Genomic DNA, 18,112 nt, shown 5'->3' on the forward strand with positions numbered 1-18,112 from the left:
TCGTATAAAATGACAAAAAAGAGTTCCCATTAATCTACCGTCTGATCAACAATCCACCAGTTAAAGGCAGTGTTGCGCCAATTTGTGCAATTATTCGTGAAGACGACGAAGAAGAAGGGCGGGGAAACCCGTAGAAGAAGAAGAATGTCACTTTTCATTGGCTAGTTGACACGCGTTTACTTCCTGCCCAACAGAGCACCGTGTGTTTTACGCCTTGTTTCGTAGCGAACTAGCTAACCTTGCCACGCAGAATAACGTGGTTTAGTTTAAATGTCTGGGTAGTTTGTGTGCAGCCGGTACATCCAAGGACTTGTGTGAATGAAACAAGCTCTGTTTGAAACATGAGCCTCGCTGGAAAGAATGCAGAAGAGTCTGGTGGGTATATGCAGTTTTCTTCCCAGCATGAGAGTGCCTTTGCAAGCTCACATCTCGTTAATGGCCGTTGGATCCTTTGTCGTGGTTGACTGTGCTTTCTGTACGTGTGCAGGATGGTGCAAGAAAAACCTCCAGAAACTTCTCGCTGCAATGAAAGCCAACATCCTGGATGACAAGAAAGAGCTCAGTTATACCCACGGAGAGAGAACTCTAGACTGGGAGAAAGTGGCCTTCCCTCCTTTTTCTCCGGAGGAATGCAAACAAAAGTGGAAAGAGGTTATTCAGAAGGTGGGTCAAATTCTAACTTTAACTTAGTAACTTAGCTTGCATTTACTAGTTCAGTATCCCTAACTATTCTTTAGCAGATGTTCAAATCTTCAGTTTCACTTCAGCATTGCCTGTTTCACTGCTAAGAGCCAGACTTGAGCAAATATATGATTTACACTGTACATATCCTTGTTGTTTCTCAGATGCGGAAGGTTCGCAACCTCACAGAGCTCATTGTGGAAGCTGAAAGTGTCCTTTCTGATCCCCTCAATAACGCAAAGGTAGGTACTAGAGATGGCACGATACCACTTTAAGTCCGATACCGATATCATAAATTTGGATATCTGCCGATACCGATATGAATCCGATATAGTGTGTTTTTTAATCAATAAAACTGTTTTTTTTAAATATCTTGCTGCATTTTGTATAAGTTCATACTCAAGTTTAAATAAACAACAACAGTAATACTATTCTGTTATACCTGTATGTAAAAAATACACTGTACCCAAAATATTTCATAGTTCAGCAATACTGATCAATCTAATGACCTTAAACCTACTCTATCCTTCCTATTCTGGTATTTTAAAGAGTACTTAGTAGAAATATTAAGCAACCTAACTAATAGGGTTGCAAACTCCCAGCGAAAAAAAATAGGGAACCACCCCCCACCCTCCACCTCATGATGCTTAATCGACGTAATCAACTTTAATTTGATGCAGTGTGGGAAAAAATGCACAGAAATAAATTATTTTTCAAGAATAATTAAATAGATTCAACATCTTTCTTCAACAGAACTGCAGACTGCACAGATGGTACCTTCCCAAAGGAAAAAGTAGTATAGCTTACTAGGGTATATTAGACTTAACAGTTACTATATACAGTAATGGACTTCTATATATTTTACATCAGATTAAAACTTTGGGTGTAAGATTCAGATAATTATTTATTAAAAGCTAGACATTTTAAATGAGAATAAGAAAGAAAAGTATGTCTTTGTGCCCCCATTTTCCCTGTTAATGCCTTATCGGCCCCCCTGGCTAAACTTTGCTAGATCCGCCCCTGCACAGTTACCAGCCGTCAGCTATGTAGAAAAGGATCCTGGTGTAGAAAGTAATATTAAATAAATTCTAACAGCAGCTTATCAAGGTTAAACATGCTGCTGTTGTTCTGGCGGGAAGTGGGCCAAAAACAAACAAGAGAGACAGACTCGCGACAGAAAAGCCGATCAGCTGATCATTAATCAGTTTCATGATTAATAGCAGCAGGAGAGAGAAGAGGAAGTCGCTCCATATATCGGTTGTTAAGCTTAACGTGGGAATGCTTTACAAACATTCAGAGATGAACTTACACAGTTGCTTTTCTTTTCTCTGGGATAACTTCCTCGGAGATGAAATGCCGTTTTGGTTGAGGCTACAAATACACACAGCCGCTCTATCACGTGAGCACACTGCTCCGACGTGATACGGTTATGAGCCGAGTTACGCCGTGTCGCAAGTTTTGTGAGGTGCTTTTTTGATATTTAATGGATCGGATTACATTTTTTATTTCTCTCCAATATCCGATCCAGTAATTTACGTCAGTATCGGACCTCTAGTAGGTACAGAATCATAACAATTTCTATACCTCCAGTTTGTGAATAAAAATGGCCTGTGGAAAGTTACCTTTTAAATGTCATGTGAATCGCTTTATTTACAAAAAATAAATAAATAAATGCATCAAAAGCGCCTCCTCAGTCTTACGCAGGACCAAAATCCAAAAGTAATGGGTTGCTTTAAAGCTCTCAGTGAATTCCAGTGTGGTTCTGTGATAGGATGCCACCCATGCAACAAGTGCAGTTGTGAAATTTTGTCGCTATTATTATTTTTTTTTTTTGCAGAGTCACTCTCTAGACATCTCCAAACTTCTTATTCAGATTAGATCAAAAAAAGGGGGTAGAGAGCTTTGAAGAGTGCATTTCCATCACTTAGCAGCTGCATCCAAGCCTCACACCACCAAGTGCAATCATTTTTCTCTGTGTGACAATCTGATGGATGAGTCTGGGTTAGGCGTTCAGTGTGGGGTTGTTCTCTGGCCCTTAATCTCAGTGACAGAAAAGTTTAGTGCTTTAGCATACCAAAGCAATTTGCACAATTTCATGGTCCCAGCTTTATAAGAACAGTTTGGGGACGTCCCCTTCCTGTTCCAAAAAGACTGTTTCAGCCAAATAGACCGTTTGTACCATTTAATTTTTTACCTAGTAAAAGATTATGCTTGAAATGTTTACACAGCAAGCCATGTATGTGTACTGCAGAACAACAGCTGACTGTTATAGCATTGGAACATGCCATGGCTCTGGGCAGTATCTCCTTGGCCACATGGATTACACACTGCTGGTCAGGTGCATAGCGTTAAATGTGTACGTATTCCTTTGTTGCTTGTACTTGCCCTCTACTGAGTATTCACATTTCTGAAACATTAGCTCCATCCAGAGTACCCGAAGAGACCCATGCCCGTAAATACCTGGTATTACAAGGAAGTCTTTTCCAAGATTAAGAAGAAGAATCCAGGGATAAGCTGTGCAGGTTTGATGAAAATCGCAAGCAAAGAATTCAGTCTGCTCCCCGACAAAAAGAAGGTAAAGTATATCAGGAGCTGTCACTACAACACTGCCTGTTCCCATCGTCAGAAAAGCTCACATTTTAAGTCATGAATTATTTACTTTTTCAGGCATTTTATCTGGAGAAATACAGGAACGCATATAAAGAATTCACTAATAAGAGGGTGGAGTTGAGGTAAAAGACAAACATACGTTCCCAGCTGTGTATGTGTGGGATTGGCCCAGTAGGCTGCCTGTACAAGAAGAAGGGGGGGAAAAGCCAAACAAATGTTTTTGTCTTTCAGGGAAAAATATTCCAAATCACTTCAGAAGAGCAAAAGGAAGAAGGTGGTCCCTGAAAGCACCAGTGAGTCAGAGGAGGACTTTGAGGGTCTGCCTGTCAAGCCACCTATGTAAGCCATACATACACACACTTGGCTTATCAACTGTCAGGTTCATTTTATTTATAGCCTATGGCACATTTAATCAGTTCTCTCCATTACATAAGCTGTCTTTTATAGGTTAAAAGTTTTGATATGTGTATTTGTTTCTGCAACACTGGCCCTTTATTTACTTGGTATTGATACCAGAAATTGGTGTATTGCATAGCTCTGGTTTTCTATTCAAATGTTATGTTTGTGTTCAGTGCGTATGTTTAGTGTATTAAGAATAAAGATTATACATGGGCACAGTAATGGTGCATTAGTTTAAGACAATATTTTGTTGTTGGTGTTCTAAGTGTTGAGTTTCTTGAACAAACATGCTTGAAAACTGCATTTCTGACTGCCTGTGTGATTGTGCGGCCTGTGTTTAATGCTAACTTTGATTTAATGTAGTTTAAAATCACATCTAGTCTTCTGTGAAGAGGCTACTGAGCATGTTTGTTTGTTTTCTGTGTGTATATCTGTAGAAGTGGCTACAATTTATTCTGCAAAGAGCTGATTGGTAGTATGGGTGTCCCAACAAGAGCCTACATAAAAGAGTGGTCCCAGAGGTGGCGAAATTTAAGTGAAAAGGAAAGAAAAGCCTACAACACACGCTCCAAAGAGGTATAGCAGCATAAATTACATTTTTTATTTTGTGATGCAAAACAAAGTTTTGAAATCAAGATGATCTTGTTGGGTTATGTTAATAATGTCTTGAAGCAGAGTTGAACATGTAGTTCATTCATTTCAGCTGAAGATGCGGTATGAAAGTGAGATGTATACGTATCTAATGGTAAGTTCTAAGATCATAGGTGCAGCATTGCTAACAAATCTCACGGGCTTTGTGTGAATGCTGACTTTATTTTGTATTCTCATCTTCAGAGTTTAGATGAGGAGAAGCGGAACAAGGTCCTCCGCAAAACAAAGATCAGTTTGCCTACAAAGCGTAAGGTGAGAGGACTGTTCATTGCAAGTAAATGGAAAATTAGTTTAATCTGGAAGGGCGTTTGGACCTCATGCTTTGCTCTTTATTATAAATAATAACAAATGTACAGACATGTGCAAAAGTGTTGGTTCCTTTCCACTGGGAAGAAAAAGCAAAAGACCAAAGTTAACTCTTAAATAAAAATGCCTTTAAAAAAACTATAAAGATAGACAATACAAACCAGAGCGTTACACAAAGGCCTTACCTCTTTTAATTCAGGTGTTTCCAATTCGTGAAATTTCTTGCCTCTCAGATAGAGCTAGCTGCTCAAGAGAGCTAGCTGAGTATGGCGTGGTCCTGTGTTCAGCACTGATGCAAGAATATTCGTGGTTCAAATCCACTACCAGAGTGAAGGAATGACACATTGTCCTGTTAAGGTGCCAACACTTTGCCACTTTCATTTAACAGAACAAACATTTTTCTTTGATACTTTTGGGGAATTTGGAATTTGTCACCTTTTCAGCTATCTGTTGGCAATTGCCTCTAAGAGCTTTCTGTTTTCTGAGCTCTCTTTTCATTCATGTAAGTATTAACTGCGGGGCATTGAAATCAACACGTTTGTTATAAATCTGCAGATTTTCAAAAGGAAAACCAAGGAGAAAATACCCGGCGAGCCCAAGATGCCATCCACGTGAGCATAGTCGTCAAACTCACTCACCTTCAAGGATTAATTTTAACTCGACAAATGAAATCCTGAAAGACAAAAGGTTTTTAATTTTATTTATTTTTATAGGTCTGTCAACGTGGCTTTCTGCCAGGATCAGATGAAAATTCTAAAAGAAAAAATCCCAAATGCAAAAGACCGCTTTGCTGCGGCCAACAAAAAATGGCATGAACTCTCCATAAAGGACAAGTCCCGGTACCAATTAAAAGTAAATGAAAAGCTGAGGAAATACTCCATCGAGCTGCAGGAGTGGTTTAAGGTAGGAAAGTATTTATTTATAATTTTCATTTTTTTTAAGTTTTAATTAGTATTTAAATTTTCACACTTTTGTTTTAAAGACACTGACTCCAGATGAGCAGAATGAGTATCAAAAACAGAACCCTCGTGTGAGTACCTCAAAATTCAGTCTCCTGTTTTTGTCTTTTGTTTTCTAATATAATAACATTCCTATCCATTATTGCAGAAATTAAAATATCTTGAGGACACCTTACCGAAATATTCTGACAAGGACGAACTATTTTTGAAGCAGCCATCAGTAAGTCTGAATATTTATACAGCAAGCGCCAAGTAATACACCCACATGTTCAAGTTCATGCTCGTGATATGAATGCAGTCAAGTTATTCACAGGGTTTACTTATGACTCACATTTTTACATCATGCTTGAAGAGCTTCAGGTAAATGTCGGAGAAGTCAATGTAATATAGCAATGTATATTCAGGGGGAATGAGAATAAGTGATAATGGGAATAGTATAATTTGTATGATGAAGAAAATGTTCTTTAAACTGCACTCTTCTAATTTTTTTGTATGTCACGCAGGACTCAGAAGACGAAATCATCGAGAGCAGCAGTGATGATGAAGACGACAACATACTGGACTTTGATGAGGTTTGTGAAATATTAGACCCTTTTTTCCTTCATGTTCCTTGTTTTTAAAAATGATTCAGTCCATCTAAATATGAAATCTCCCCCGTTAATCTGCAGGATGATGACGACGAGGAGGAAGAAGATGATATAATGTTTGACATGTATTAATTGGTGATGAGATGGACAGCTGAAAAACCAAATGCAGAAAATTCAGATGCTGTTCTGAATTTGAAGAGAGGGAAAAGCCCTCGAGTGGGTGACAAAAACCTCACAACCTCACATTCTTCACCGTCTAAGGGTTTGTTCTGACTTCCACACTGAAGCAAGATGGTTTATATTCACATGGACGCTGCAGCGATGCTTGGAATTTTAATCTGTCTGTTGTGTTGTGGATCATTTTTTGCAAGTTAATGCATTCAAATGATGAAACACACAAAACACACTGGGGTGTTTTCAGATTCCTTACAGAAGGAAGTTTTGCCAGTTTGCAGCCTTCTTGGCAACGCCTCCTGGCACTTACGTGTCCAGTTATTTAACTTTACTCTCAGTGAACACTGGGGAGTAAAAACACCATGCATATCGTCGATCCATAAATTTCATTTGGGAATGTTGCCTGTCTGTGATGGGGCTAATACAGATGTATTCACGCCGACTGCCAGTTTAAAATCACTAGTTCGCCTACCATGTGTGTCTTTGGACTGTGGGAGAAATCTGGAGGTGATTCTTGCTGACCACGGAGGAGTCGAGCCCAAACATTCGTGTTGTGATGTACTGTGCCAACCACTGGGCCGCTGAGCTGCCTTGTGTCTCTAAATGTATAGTCTGATTAAAAACAGCTTAAATCGTTTCACTAGCTTTTTTTTTTCTTCACCCGTGGAAGTTCTGGTACTACTTCCACCTTTTTTGCAGTTACATACTGATTTTTCCTGCAGGTTTGAATTCAGGATTCAGAGTCCCAAATCTGTGTCTCCTGTAATTTCTGGTCTGTTTTAGTCCATTTGAATGCTGTTTATGCTGCACACAGAGGTGGTGCTGAAAGAAAGATAAATATACTGACAGCACCTATATTTAGCTATTTTTGTAATGTGATGATACGTGTGTGTGTCATGTGGTTTCATAGAGAAGCCATTGTGAATTAGGGTGGCTAGATCCCTACAAAAGAAATGTGGGACCAAAACAGACAATTATATTTGCAAAGTTAATAAAATAAGAATAAATGGAAGCTGAAGTTTAGTAGTAGTAGTAGTAGTAGTAGTATGTTTTTGATAGTCTGTATTTGCCTGTATCCTGTTAATCCAGCAATTATACTGTCTGGTAACAATCTTTGGATTTCAGTCGGGATGGATCCGTAGGTTGGCATGAAATGGGGAAAAATAACTAGCAACAAAAGGTATTTCTTAGTAAAGAAAAAAGGGGGGGGGGACGTCCCAGTTAAGAAGGTTCATCTTGTTATCAAACATGACTGGGAGGTTTATTATCAGTAGACACCTATTTGAGATAAAATAGTGTGATTTACTGGATTTTTGATGGCCTTTTTTTATTACGTCCCACGTGTTTTTGCGATAAATGCTGTAAGTCTGCCCAAAGATTTGTTTAATCTTGGCTGTAAAATTAAAATAACCGGGCAAAAACTAGGAAGGGTGGTGGGAAAAAAGTGAAATAAAGGCACAGTGTAGCTCTTTGGTAAGCGGCGTGGGGGAAACACAGTCACATGCTGCCCTGGGGAGGTAAACACTCGGTTGTAGTGATGTGTCGCGAACGAAATGGCTCTTAGAGCCGGGTCTTTGACGTGAACGACGCGAGCCGTGGGTTGTTTTTTTTTTCTTTCTTTCTCTGACCCTCTCTCTCACACTTTTTTCCGCTTCAGGTAAACAATCATTTTTTTTTTTTAATTATTTGAATATATATGAGTGTTTGTGTATAAATACACGAATACACATATGCTTTCAATTGTGTAATTTAAGTGATGTATGGTAGCTCTGTCTTGGAAGTTCAGTTAATGCTAGAAATGTGTTTTGGAATTTGTACCTGCTTTGGAATTTGTACTGCTTTGTCTCTAGAGGCCACTGCATATATTTTTATATAAACATATATAAATAAACCACTTTTTTTTACATTAGTAATTCATTTTGTGCATAATTTTATATTATTGTTAATAATAAATTAATTAAAGCAACAAATCAACCTGAAGAACCGGCTCTTTTTAGTGAGTTTAGGCGAAAGAGCCGGTTCTCTAAAAAGAGTCGGAAATCCCATCACTACTCGATTGGAGTTGGTTTAGAAGAGCAGAGGAAGCAATCGCTGGTGGGAACTCGTGTAGCGATCGATTGCTCCTGCCTGATCTCTGATGTAAAGATGGGTGCCTGTCGAAACAGGTAAATAAACACAATTAATAGGGGATTTGGGTTGAGGCTGCTTTATTATCCGTCGGTGAGCTTTATGTGAGGTTTGGGGCGTCGCTTTGTCCCTTCACTCCCACCCTTGCTGGGTGTTTGTACGGGGAGTTGAAAGGCGCACAGCCGCAGTGCAGCAGCGGTGTCGGGGTTCGGGGAAGAGCCTCGTTGTTACTCTGTTTCTCCAGCGTCGAAGAAAAAAACAGCAACATAATAAAATAACACAGCCAGTCACAACTAAATGTGTTGCATAGCTTCTAATTAATGTGACAGGATTAGCATGTTTGGCTAGTAGCTGTGCGTGTTGTGTAGTTGTGCTGTTGAGGGGGGTCGTGAGTACGATACCGCCTCTCCTTTAACCTCTTGGCATTTTCAATTCATCTCGCAAGCAGCCCATTCACAGCCAAGCTCTTTGTTTTCTTCTCCAAGGTTAGGGCTAAGCTACTTTCATTACACGGTAATACTCGGAGCACCGCTGTAGCGTCACGTTTTCCTTCTTTCGTCTGTTGTTGTTGTTTGTTTGTTTGGTTTTTTTTTGAGTTGTTGCAGTGCTTAAAAGGGGAAAAACACCCACCAACGCCAAGTTATTGTCATTTTTTTCCAGGTTTTAAAACGTTGGGAAGTGACTCCCTGGCAGTGTTCAACGTGCAGTTGTAAGTCCACGCATCTCACCCACAGACTGATTTGCATTCATTGTTTGCCACCGTGTTGCTTACTTGTGTATCACTCCCGCTGCAGCCCTGTTTTGGCCAATGCTTGCTGAGCTACAGCATGACCACAGCAGTGTCTGCTCATCTGGTAGTTCTGGCAAATGAAAATGGAGGAGGTTTCAGTGTCCAGCCTGGACAACAGCAAGCTGGAGGTACAATGGCGTGGAAGCCTTCTGGTAGACTTGGAAATGCACATTGTATCTGCAGACACGTGTGGCTGAATTGCTTCAGAACAAAAACACAATAAAGCAATCAGGCAACACTGTGTGTCTTTCTCTTCCCTGCCAGGCCCTAGCTCAGGACATCCTGTCTGACCTAGTGGAGGATGCTTGCCTGGGACTTTGCTTTGAGGTCCACCGGGCAGTAAAGCAGGGCTATTTTTTCCTGGATGACACGGACCAAGAAAGTATGAGGGACTTCGGTGAGCACAGACTTTTTTCTTTTTTCTTTCTTTTCTTCTTCAGCCAAGTAAAGCTGAGTTGTTTCTTCAATACCAGCCTGCGTACACCAGAGAATAATTAACGTATAAATCAAATGACTTTATTTCGACTTCCAGAAATTGTGGACCAGCCAGGACTGGATGTGTTTGGCCAAGTGTACAACCAGTGGAAAAACAAGGAGTGTGTATGTCCCAACTGTAGCCGGAGTATTGCTGCCTCACGCTTTGCTCCACACCTGGAGAAATGTCTGGGGATGGGACGTAACAGCAGCCGTATAGCCAACCGCAGGTATGGGCATTAAAAAAGCAGCCAACACAGCTGATTTGAGACTCTGTGTGAGTAGAGGCTGTGGTAATCTCAAATGTTTTCACCGTGTTGTCTTATGAATCTGAAAACCAAGGTGTTTGACTATGGCTTCCAAGGAGCCACATGTTCTTGGCTTTTTTTTTTTAAGTGGTTTTGAGAGATGGTTCATATATTTGAAACTCCAGGCTTTCTGAAGGTCTTTCAGAGGTTTTCTTTGTACATTGGCTGCTTTAACTAGACCATTTTTAAAGGAATGTTAGTTTTGTTTGCTAAGTTACTTAACACTGACCTGTGAATCATTCAAGCATATAAAAGGTGCCGAACTCAAGGACAGAACCAGTGTTGTGTCTACACATAAAAGACAACTTGGCAATGAACTAATTTTAATTTCTTACTTTTTGCAACCGGCAACCTGTAACAACAATTTACAGTTTGTTCCAGTTTTACTTTCTGAATCTACAAAAACACCAAAGAAAACACAGTTTGACAAACGAAAATTTATTTATTTTTTTGCACAAACACAGTGATTCCCACAGCGCTATTATCCAAAAACTTGGGATATCTTGGGGTGATGTGCATTGTGTCAAAGAAACTGGACAAATGGAGGACAAAAGAAGTAGTGGCAGACCTTTAAAAAAAAAACTATGTACACCAAAGAGATGAAACAGGACCTGTTCATCCAAGCCTCTTCAGAAATGAACTCAGTGGAAGGCTGTCTGTCAAGAAGACATTCTTAATGAAGGGAAACAGAGAGGAAAGGCTGAGACATGCAAAATTACACAAGAACTGGACTGAAAATCCACTGAGACATGTCTGATGGAGTAATATATACATAAGTGAAATTGTGAGTATGCGCTGTGGAGGTCAGGAAAGAGGCACAGCAGTGAGTTTCTACAGCCATCTGTGAAACACATTGGAGGCCCTGTCACCACTGTGGAAAAAAACAAAACAGATATTGATTCATCATGCAATAATATCTGGAAAATAATTGACAACAGCAAGCCACTGATCCCAATCACACTGCTAGTGCAGGTAAAGCATACCCGGATATAAAAACACACAACGGAACACCATAAGTCATGGATTGGCCTTCCCAGAGCCAGGACCTCAATGTCGAGGCAGTGTGCGATCATCTTGAGAGAGAACAGAACAAAAAGGCATATCATAAACTTTGAAACTCATTAGAATTGCCCATATTCTCTATATATACCTTATATACTCTGTTTCCATGTTTCATTAAATCACCGCACCTATCCCTCATCTTCCTAGCAAAATAAACATAAATGGAAAGGGGGAGCTCAAGACTTTTGCACAGTATTCTATATAAGCTAAATATGCTGCAGGCGTTATGCTGCCTGCAGCATAGTGAATAATGATAATCTTATGAACTCCAGAAACAAGAAAACAAAAAAAATCAGTTTCAGCCTGAAGTCAGTTTGTTTCATAATCAAACTGTTATTTGCAGTGAATAATGCTGACTCACTGTGTGTGTGTGTGTGTGTGTGTGTGTGTGTGTGTGTGTGTGCGCGCGCGCGCAATACCTTGCTTGTTCCTCTTTTACAGAATAGTCACTGGTAACAACACCAACAACAAGTCAGAGAGTGACCAAGAGGATAATGATGACGTCAATGATAACGACTGGTCTTATGGGGCAGAAAAGAAAGGTGACGCTCTCGTAGTCTTGGGCTGCGCATGCGTGAAATTTAAATGTGACTAATATTTGTTAACTCTTGAGTTAAATCTCTAAAACAAATCTTTCTTTTACAGCCAAGAAAAGGAAATCTGATAAGGTACTTTTCTTTTCATCAAACCTTATACTTTAACTAAACAAACATGTTGGGCATCGCTGCTTTAATACCCCCAGCATTCGTCTGCATGTAAAAACTCAAAAATAAAAGATTTTGTCTTTCCACCTCAGAATCCAAACTCACCAAGAAGATCCAAATCATTCAAGCATAAGAACAGTAAGTGAAAACAAGATTTTAACTTCCTGCTGGAGCTTGTCTGTATGTAATCAGATCTTAAAACAGTGCAGCTTTGCTATATGCTGTCATATGTATACTATTAGTTAAATTACCCACAGATCACTTTATAACAGTGGATACCAGAGTGAAGCATAGCAGAGTCAGCATATAGAATCATTTTCACATTAGAGTACAGTGGGGCAAAAAAGTATTTAGTCAGCCACCGATTGTGCAAGTTCCCCCACCTAAAATGATGACAGAGGTCAGTAATTTGCACCAGAGGTACACTTCAACTGTGAGAGACAGAATGTGAAAAAAAAAAAAAAAAAAAAAATCCATGAATCCACATGGTAGGATTTGTAAAGAATTTATTCGTAAATCAGGGTGGAAAATAAGTATTTGGTCAATAACAAAAATACAACTCAATACTTTGTAACATAACCTTTGTTGGCAATAACAGAGGTCAAACGTTTACTATAGGTCTTTACCAGGTTTGCACACACAGTAGCTGGTATTTTGGCCCATTCCTCCATGCAGATCTTCTCGAGAGCAGTGATGTTTTGGGGCTGTCGCCGAGCAACACGGACTTTCAACTCCCGCCACAGATTTTCTATGGGGTTGAGGTCTGGAGACTGGCTAGGCCACTCCAGGACTTTCAAATGCTTCTTACGGAGCCACTCCTTTGTTGCCCGGGCGGTGTGTTTTGGATCATTGTCATGTTGGAAGACCCAGCCTCGTTTCATCTTCAAAGTTCTCACTGATGGAAGGAGGTTTTGGCTCAAAATCTCACGATACATGGCCCCATTCATTCTGTCCTTAACACGGATCAGTCGTCCTGTCCCCTTGGCAGAAAAACAGCCCCATAGCATGATGTTTCCACCCCCATGCTTCACAGTAGGTATGGTGTTCTTGGGATGCAACTCAGTATTCTTCTTCCTCCAAACACGACGAGTTGAGTTTATACCAAAAAGTTCTACTTTGGTTTCATCTGACCACATGACATTCTCCCAATCCTCTGCTGTATCATCCATGTGCTCTCTGGCAAACTTCAGACGGGCCTGGACATGCACTGGCTTCAGCAGCGGAACACGTCTGGCACTGCGGGATTTGATTCCCTGCCGTTGTAGTGTGTTACTGATGGTGACCTTTGTTACTTTGGTCCCAGCTCTCTGCAGGTCATTCACCAGGTCCCCCCGTGTGGTTCTGGGATCTTTGCTCACCGTTCTCATGATCATTTTGACCCCACGGGATGAGATCTTGCGTGGAGCCCCAGATCGAGGGAGATTATCAGTGGTCTTGTATGTCTTCCATTTTCTGATGATTGCTTCCACAGTTGATTTTTTCACACCAAGCTGCTTGCCTATTGTAGATTCACTCTTCCCAGTCTGGTGCAGGTCTACAATACTTTTCCTGGTGTCCTTCGAAAGCTCTTTGGTCTTGGCCATGGCAGAGTTTGGAGTCTGACTGTTTGAGGCTGTGGACAGGTGTCTTTTATACAGATGATGAGTTCAAACAGGTGCCATTCATACAGGTAACGAGTGGGGGACAGAAAAGCTTCTTACAGAAGACGTTACAGGTCTGTGAGAGCCAGAGATTTTCCTTGTTTGAGGTGACCAAATACTTATTTTCCACCCTAATTTACAAATAAATTCTTTACAAATCCTACCATGTGAATTCATGGATTTTTTTTTTTCACATTCTGTCTCTCACAGTTGAAGTGTACCTCTGGTGCAAATTACTGACCTCTGTGCAAGTTCCCCCACTTAAAATGATGACAATCGGTGGCTGACTAAATACTTTTTTGCCCCACTGTATATGAAACATGTTTTGTTCTGTCCTTATCTTGGTCTGGCTGGAGGTATTATGTTTCCAGGTTACGCCTATCTGTCAGTACAGTCCATACTGTAGTGGTTTACACATTCGCCTAACAAATGAAAACTCCTCAGCCCGATCGCAGGAGGAGACACAAATCCCTTTGAGGTTGCATCAAAAAGAAAAAAGAAATCTGCCAAGCCAAGCATGCAGAGCTACCCGCTTGGCGACCCTTTAAAAATAAGGGAGCAGCCAAAAGTAGCTGCTGCTTCTACCAGTCTATCCTCACGTAAGTGATTTCAAGGGCAAAATTACACAAGAATTCCCTAATAATCTATGTCTAATAGAATGACGTGAAGTGGTGAATTTTATTGTCCCAAATGTCAACTACGTGGTAACGTTAGCTGATTTTATTAGCCACTATTAATGAGTGTAATTCAACAGGAAACTATGACCATATATTTGGTCACATAATGAAGTGTTAAAGGTGTTTGGCTTCAGACTATGGTGGCTATAAAGATATCCTGTTTTGCTTTCTCTATATCTGTCACATCCCTGACTTCATAAGATTTCTACCACACCAAAGTATGATGCGGTAGAACGTTTGGTTCTGTAGAATAAAGAAACTTCACAGTGTAGCAACATGAGGTTCTTATATAGCGCTTTTCTACTCTGAGCATTCAAAGCTCTTTATACAACTTGTACATTTACCCAATCACACCCAAGCACTTTCTAAGTTGTTAATTGCTCCCTATCTAACATTCATACACATTCACACTCTGATGGACGTGTGATGCCATGTTTTATTAATGTTGGGTTAGTATCTTGCCCAAGGATATTTGGCATGCAGACTAGAGCAGACTGGGATCCAACCTTCCAGTTAGTAGCTGACCTGCTCTACCACCTGAGCTACAGCTACCCCCAGGCACCTACTGGTATAAACCAAGTGTACAACTAAAAAGAAATATTTAAAAAAAACTTAACAATTTCTGCTAGCTAGCATATTATAAAAATAATTCAAAATACACTCACTGGCCACTTTATTAAATACATCTTTCTTGTGCTGGGTTGGAACCCCATTTGTGCACAGAACTGCCCTCATGTTTCATGGCACAGGGTCAACGCAGTGCTGGAAACATTCCTCAGAGATTCTGGTCCACATTGATAATGGCCAAATTGTGCCAAGAAGATATTTCCCCACACTCTTACACTGCCACCAGAAGTCTGAACAGTTGAGACAAGGTAGAATGGATCAATGGTTTCTTGTTTTGTTTTGTTTTTTACGCATGTTGCAGCAAAAACTAAGCCTCACCATACCAGGCAATGTTTTTCCAACCTTCTATTGTCCAAATTTGGTCAGGAAATGTGTCTTAGGTTCCTGTTCTTAGCTGACAGGAAGGGCATCCGCTGTGGTCTTCTGCTTCGAGGCTAAACATGTGCGTTCAGAGATGCTCTTCTGTGTACCTTAACTGTATTGTGGTTATTACCATACTCCAGATGTCTGGCATCAATGAGGCACTTTCACCCATAGGACTGCTGCTCATTGGATATTTTCTGTTTTCTTTAAACCACACTTAAAGCATCTTTTTTTTCCTATTCTGAGGCTCAATTTTAATTTCAGCAGGCTGTCTTGAGCATCTCTACATATCTAAATGCACTGAGATGCTGCCATGTGATTGGCTGGTTAGATATCTGCCTTAATGAGCAGTTGAACAGCTGTACCTAATAAATTGTCTGGTGCACATATAATTTAGAACCAGTAATAGTGTAGTGATTGAGACACTAAACACCAGTTGAAATCAATTATGTGTCTGGATTGAATAAATAAATGGTGCGCGTGTTCCTCTAGGCATGATGGGTCCCAGACGTCGCATGGACAACCAGGAGAGCCCGCGCATGCTGATGAAAGACGAGGCATTCTCTCAATAACACAAACACACATTCTCTCACCATCATGTGCGCGGAGATGCACACAGAGACACGCTCACAGGACGACCAACAACACTTCACCTTTGGTTCTTTATGTTGTGAAATGAATGGACGTTGATGGTTAAAGGCAACGTTTGTGGTGTTTGCTGCTCTGCAGAAGCAGTTCAGAACTCCCAACCTTATACTTGACAAATTTATTTTTATTCAGAAAATCATTGTACCAACACTTGTTTTGTTTTTTTTAATAATTTTATGTAGTTATCATTTTCGACTGATACTTGTCACCAAATATGATTTCACTGCACAGATGTAAACTGCAGTGTAATTCATTCAGAGACGGTGTACGCTTACAGTATTTTCTTTTCTTTTCATAAAATACAGAAATGATTACACAGTGGATGTCCTTATATTACCTCACATTTTACAATCTCATTCTTTGAAGAAAAAAAACAATAATGTCAAAGACAATCCTTGCTAATGGTTTGTCTTATTTTCACCTTTCACTGTCTGAATTTCTCAAACAGAATTTAAAGACAAGCATCTCTGTCGTTCACCTGTGGAAACTTGTTTCACAATGTTCAGGACACGAACTCCTTAAGTGTAGAAGCAGGTATTTGGTGCAGAAAGCAGGTTTCTTCATTTTTCATTTTTTTTTCTTTTTTGGTGGGATAGAGTTGCTTGTTTTCTAGCATTGAAATATGTCTTTGTATCATGTGTTTACATTGTAAAGGGTTACATGTGTCCTTGGTGTGATGTGATAGTGTAAATATTCTAATAGTTGAATTGCTGCTATCATGGCTCAGTTTGTTTCATCTGTCTAGCAAAATAAATGATTTGTTATCTGTCCTGTGTTTTCACATTCATTTTAACAAAAGTATAAAATGTATAAAACGGCAACCAAGTACATGGAATTAATGTCTAACTGATCAACAGGGGGTGCTGTTGATCAGATGATGTACACATGCTTCTGTTGCTAGATGTGGGGCTAAATATTATCCTGGTTAGTGTGGTTGTAGGTCATATTCTCAGAAAACTGTCATGTTGTAAACACAGCCATGTTCATACAGTTCAAGCTTCTTATTCAGAGTTCATTGTGCCAAGGGGGAGCTGATAATGTTGTTTTTGTGTAGCCTTCCTAAACTCTGCAGTACAGGCATTAATGTAGCCCATAGGTTAAAAGATTTTGATGAGCAATAGTTCTCAAGGCTTTCTGAAAGTCTTTCAAAGTTTTTCTTTGAATGTGGGCTGCTTTGTCACTCATATTCATATTCAGTCCTTGTACCTGACCATCTTTGGGAGAATGTTTTTCTTTTCTCTTTAAATTCAAGCATAAAAGGGGGCATTTAACTCACGGGAGGAACCAGTTTTATGTCTGCATATACCAGATAACTTAGCACAGGACCAGTTTTAAAGTGGCACTTTTTTAGACACAAATAATTCCAAAGATAACACAGTTTGAGTATGTTACAGCAACAAGCTGATTTCTAAAGAGCTACTAGCTGAAGACTTGGCATAATTTGGTATTGTGTGCAAGAACTTGGAGAAACTGGACAAATAGAGGGGGGGGAGTGCCAAGCCTAAAACAAATATCTACAACAGATGAACAGTAAACAGAAAAAATCCAGAAAAACTGACAGAGGATCTATGTACTGTTTACTGAAGGCTCATCAGAAGTAACCTCAGTGGAAGGTTGGCCATCAACAAGCCATTCTTAAGGAAGGGAAATGGAGAGAAATGGCTGAGGTATGCAAAACTTCACAAGAATTGGACTGTACAGAGGAGGTTAGGGGAGTGGTAGAACAGTGGGTGTCTACAGTCATCTGTATAACATGGTGGAGGCTCTCTTGAGGTTTGGGGCTGTGTTTCAGCAAATGGTGTTGGGGATCTCTTTAAAATTAATGGAAAAGTACCAGTACCATCATATTTAGATCCACCATGCAATGCAATCTGAGAAGTGTCTGACTGGCAGTGACATCATTTTTTAGCAGGAAGGTAATCCCAAACAAAGAAGAGCTTTGAATGTCCCTCAAGAAGACTGGAGGGACATATAGCTAAGAGAACTATTCCTGAAGAGCATTTAAGTTGCTTAAGAGAGTTCATGCTGTGCTGATGAATAAATGTAGCCATACCATGTTGGCTTTCAAGCTCGCTAGAATTGTACAGCCTCTGTTTTTTTCCCCTTTTCTTTTATCCTGCATTTCCCTATATGTCTCAGTAAATTGCCTACTCCCAGTATGAACCTTCCAGATCCCTCAGGTCATCTGGATCCAGCTTTTTATCAGTTCCCAGAGTCAGAACCAGACATGGAGAAGCTGCATTCAGCTTTTATGTTCCATATATCTGGAACAAACTCCCAGAAAGCCTCAGATAAGCTGAAACACTCAGTTTATTTAAATCCAGG

At 40.1% G+C, this 18,112-nt stretch overlaps 2 protein-coding genes across 5 annotated transcripts; both read left to right on the forward strand.

The window, feature by feature from the left end:
• The first annotated feature begins 138 nt into the window (after positions 1-138).
• On the forward strand, positions 139-7,379 carry LOC120738119 (nucleolar transcription factor 1-like). Its single transcript, XM_040039180.1, has 15 exons — positions 139-375; positions 488-663; positions 846-923; positions 3,101-3,256; positions 3,349-3,413; positions 3,523-3,630; positions 4,128-4,266; positions 4,394-4,435; positions 4,525-4,593; positions 5,203-5,258; positions 5,361-5,550; positions 5,630-5,677; positions 5,755-5,826; positions 6,110-6,178; positions 6,275-7,379. The coding sequence occupies exons 1-15, from the start codon at positions 342-344 to the stop codon at positions 6,323-6,325; spliced, it is 1,353 nt and encodes a 450-aa protein (XP_039895114.1). The 5' UTR covers positions 139-341; the 3' UTR covers positions 6,326-7,379.
• A 1,023-nt stretch (positions 7,380-8,402) lies between these two features.
• On the forward strand, positions 8,403-16,556 carry atxn7l3b (ataxin 7 like 3b). 4 transcript variants are annotated; one of them, XR_005696904.1, is made up of 10 exons: positions 8,403-8,532; positions 9,155-9,203; positions 9,289-9,412; positions 9,549-9,681; positions 9,817-9,988; positions 11,570-11,670; positions 11,774-11,796; positions 11,925-11,970; positions 13,917-14,071; positions 15,632-16,556. XR_005696904.1 is itself a non-coding variant. In XM_040039222.1 (9 exons), the coding sequence occupies exons 3-9, from the start codon at positions 9,362-9,364 to the stop codon at positions 15,709-15,711; spliced, it is 606 nt and encodes a 201-aa protein (XP_039895156.1). In that variant the 5' UTR covers positions 8,404-8,532; positions 9,155-9,203; positions 9,289-9,361; the 3' UTR covers positions 15,712-16,556. The 4 variants fall into 4 exon arrangements, 1 of the variants encoding a protein (XP_039895156.1); XR_005696905.1 differs by lacking the exon at positions 8,403-8,532 and adding an exon at positions 8,570-9,007; XR_005696906.1 differs by lacking the exon at positions 8,403-8,532 and adding an exon at positions 8,570-8,979.
• The last annotated feature ends 1,556 nt before the right edge of the window (positions 16,557-18,112 follow it).

Source organism: Simochromis diagramma, unplaced genomic scaffold (assembly GCF_900408965.1).
Source record: "Simochromis diagramma unplaced genomic scaffold, fSimDia1.1 OVJJ01000402.1, whole genome shotgun sequence".
Lineage (NCBI taxonomy): Eukaryota > Metazoa > Chordata > Actinopteri > Cichliformes > Cichlidae > Simochromis > Simochromis diagramma.

Excerpts from the sequence above, each read along its gene's own strand:
- LOC120738119 (XM_040039180.1), top strand. The coding sequence starts at position 342 with ATGAGCCTCGCTGGAAAGAATGCAGAAGAGTCTG. Across the intron at positions 5,827-6,109 it reads TATTTTTGAAGCAGCCATCA|GACTCAGAAGACGAAATCAT; the intron begins GTAAGTCTGAAT and ends TATGTCACGCAG. Across the intron at positions 6,179-6,274 it reads ACATACTGGACTTTGATGAG|GATGATGACGACGAGGAGGA; the intron begins GTTTGTGAAATA and ends GTTAATCTGCAG.
- atxn7l3b (XM_040039222.1), top strand. The coding sequence starts at position 9,362 with ATGAAAATGGAGGAGGTTTCAGTGTCCAGCCTGGACAACAGCAAGCTG. Across the intron at positions 11,797-11,924 it reads AGAAAAGGAAATCTGATAAG|AATCCAAACTCACCAAGAAG; the intron begins GTACTTTTCTTT and ends TTTCCACCTCAG. Across the intron at positions 11,971-15,631 it reads ATCATTCAAGCATAAGAACA|GCATGATGGGTCCCAGACGT; the intron begins GTAAGTGAAAAC and ends GTGTTCCTCTAG.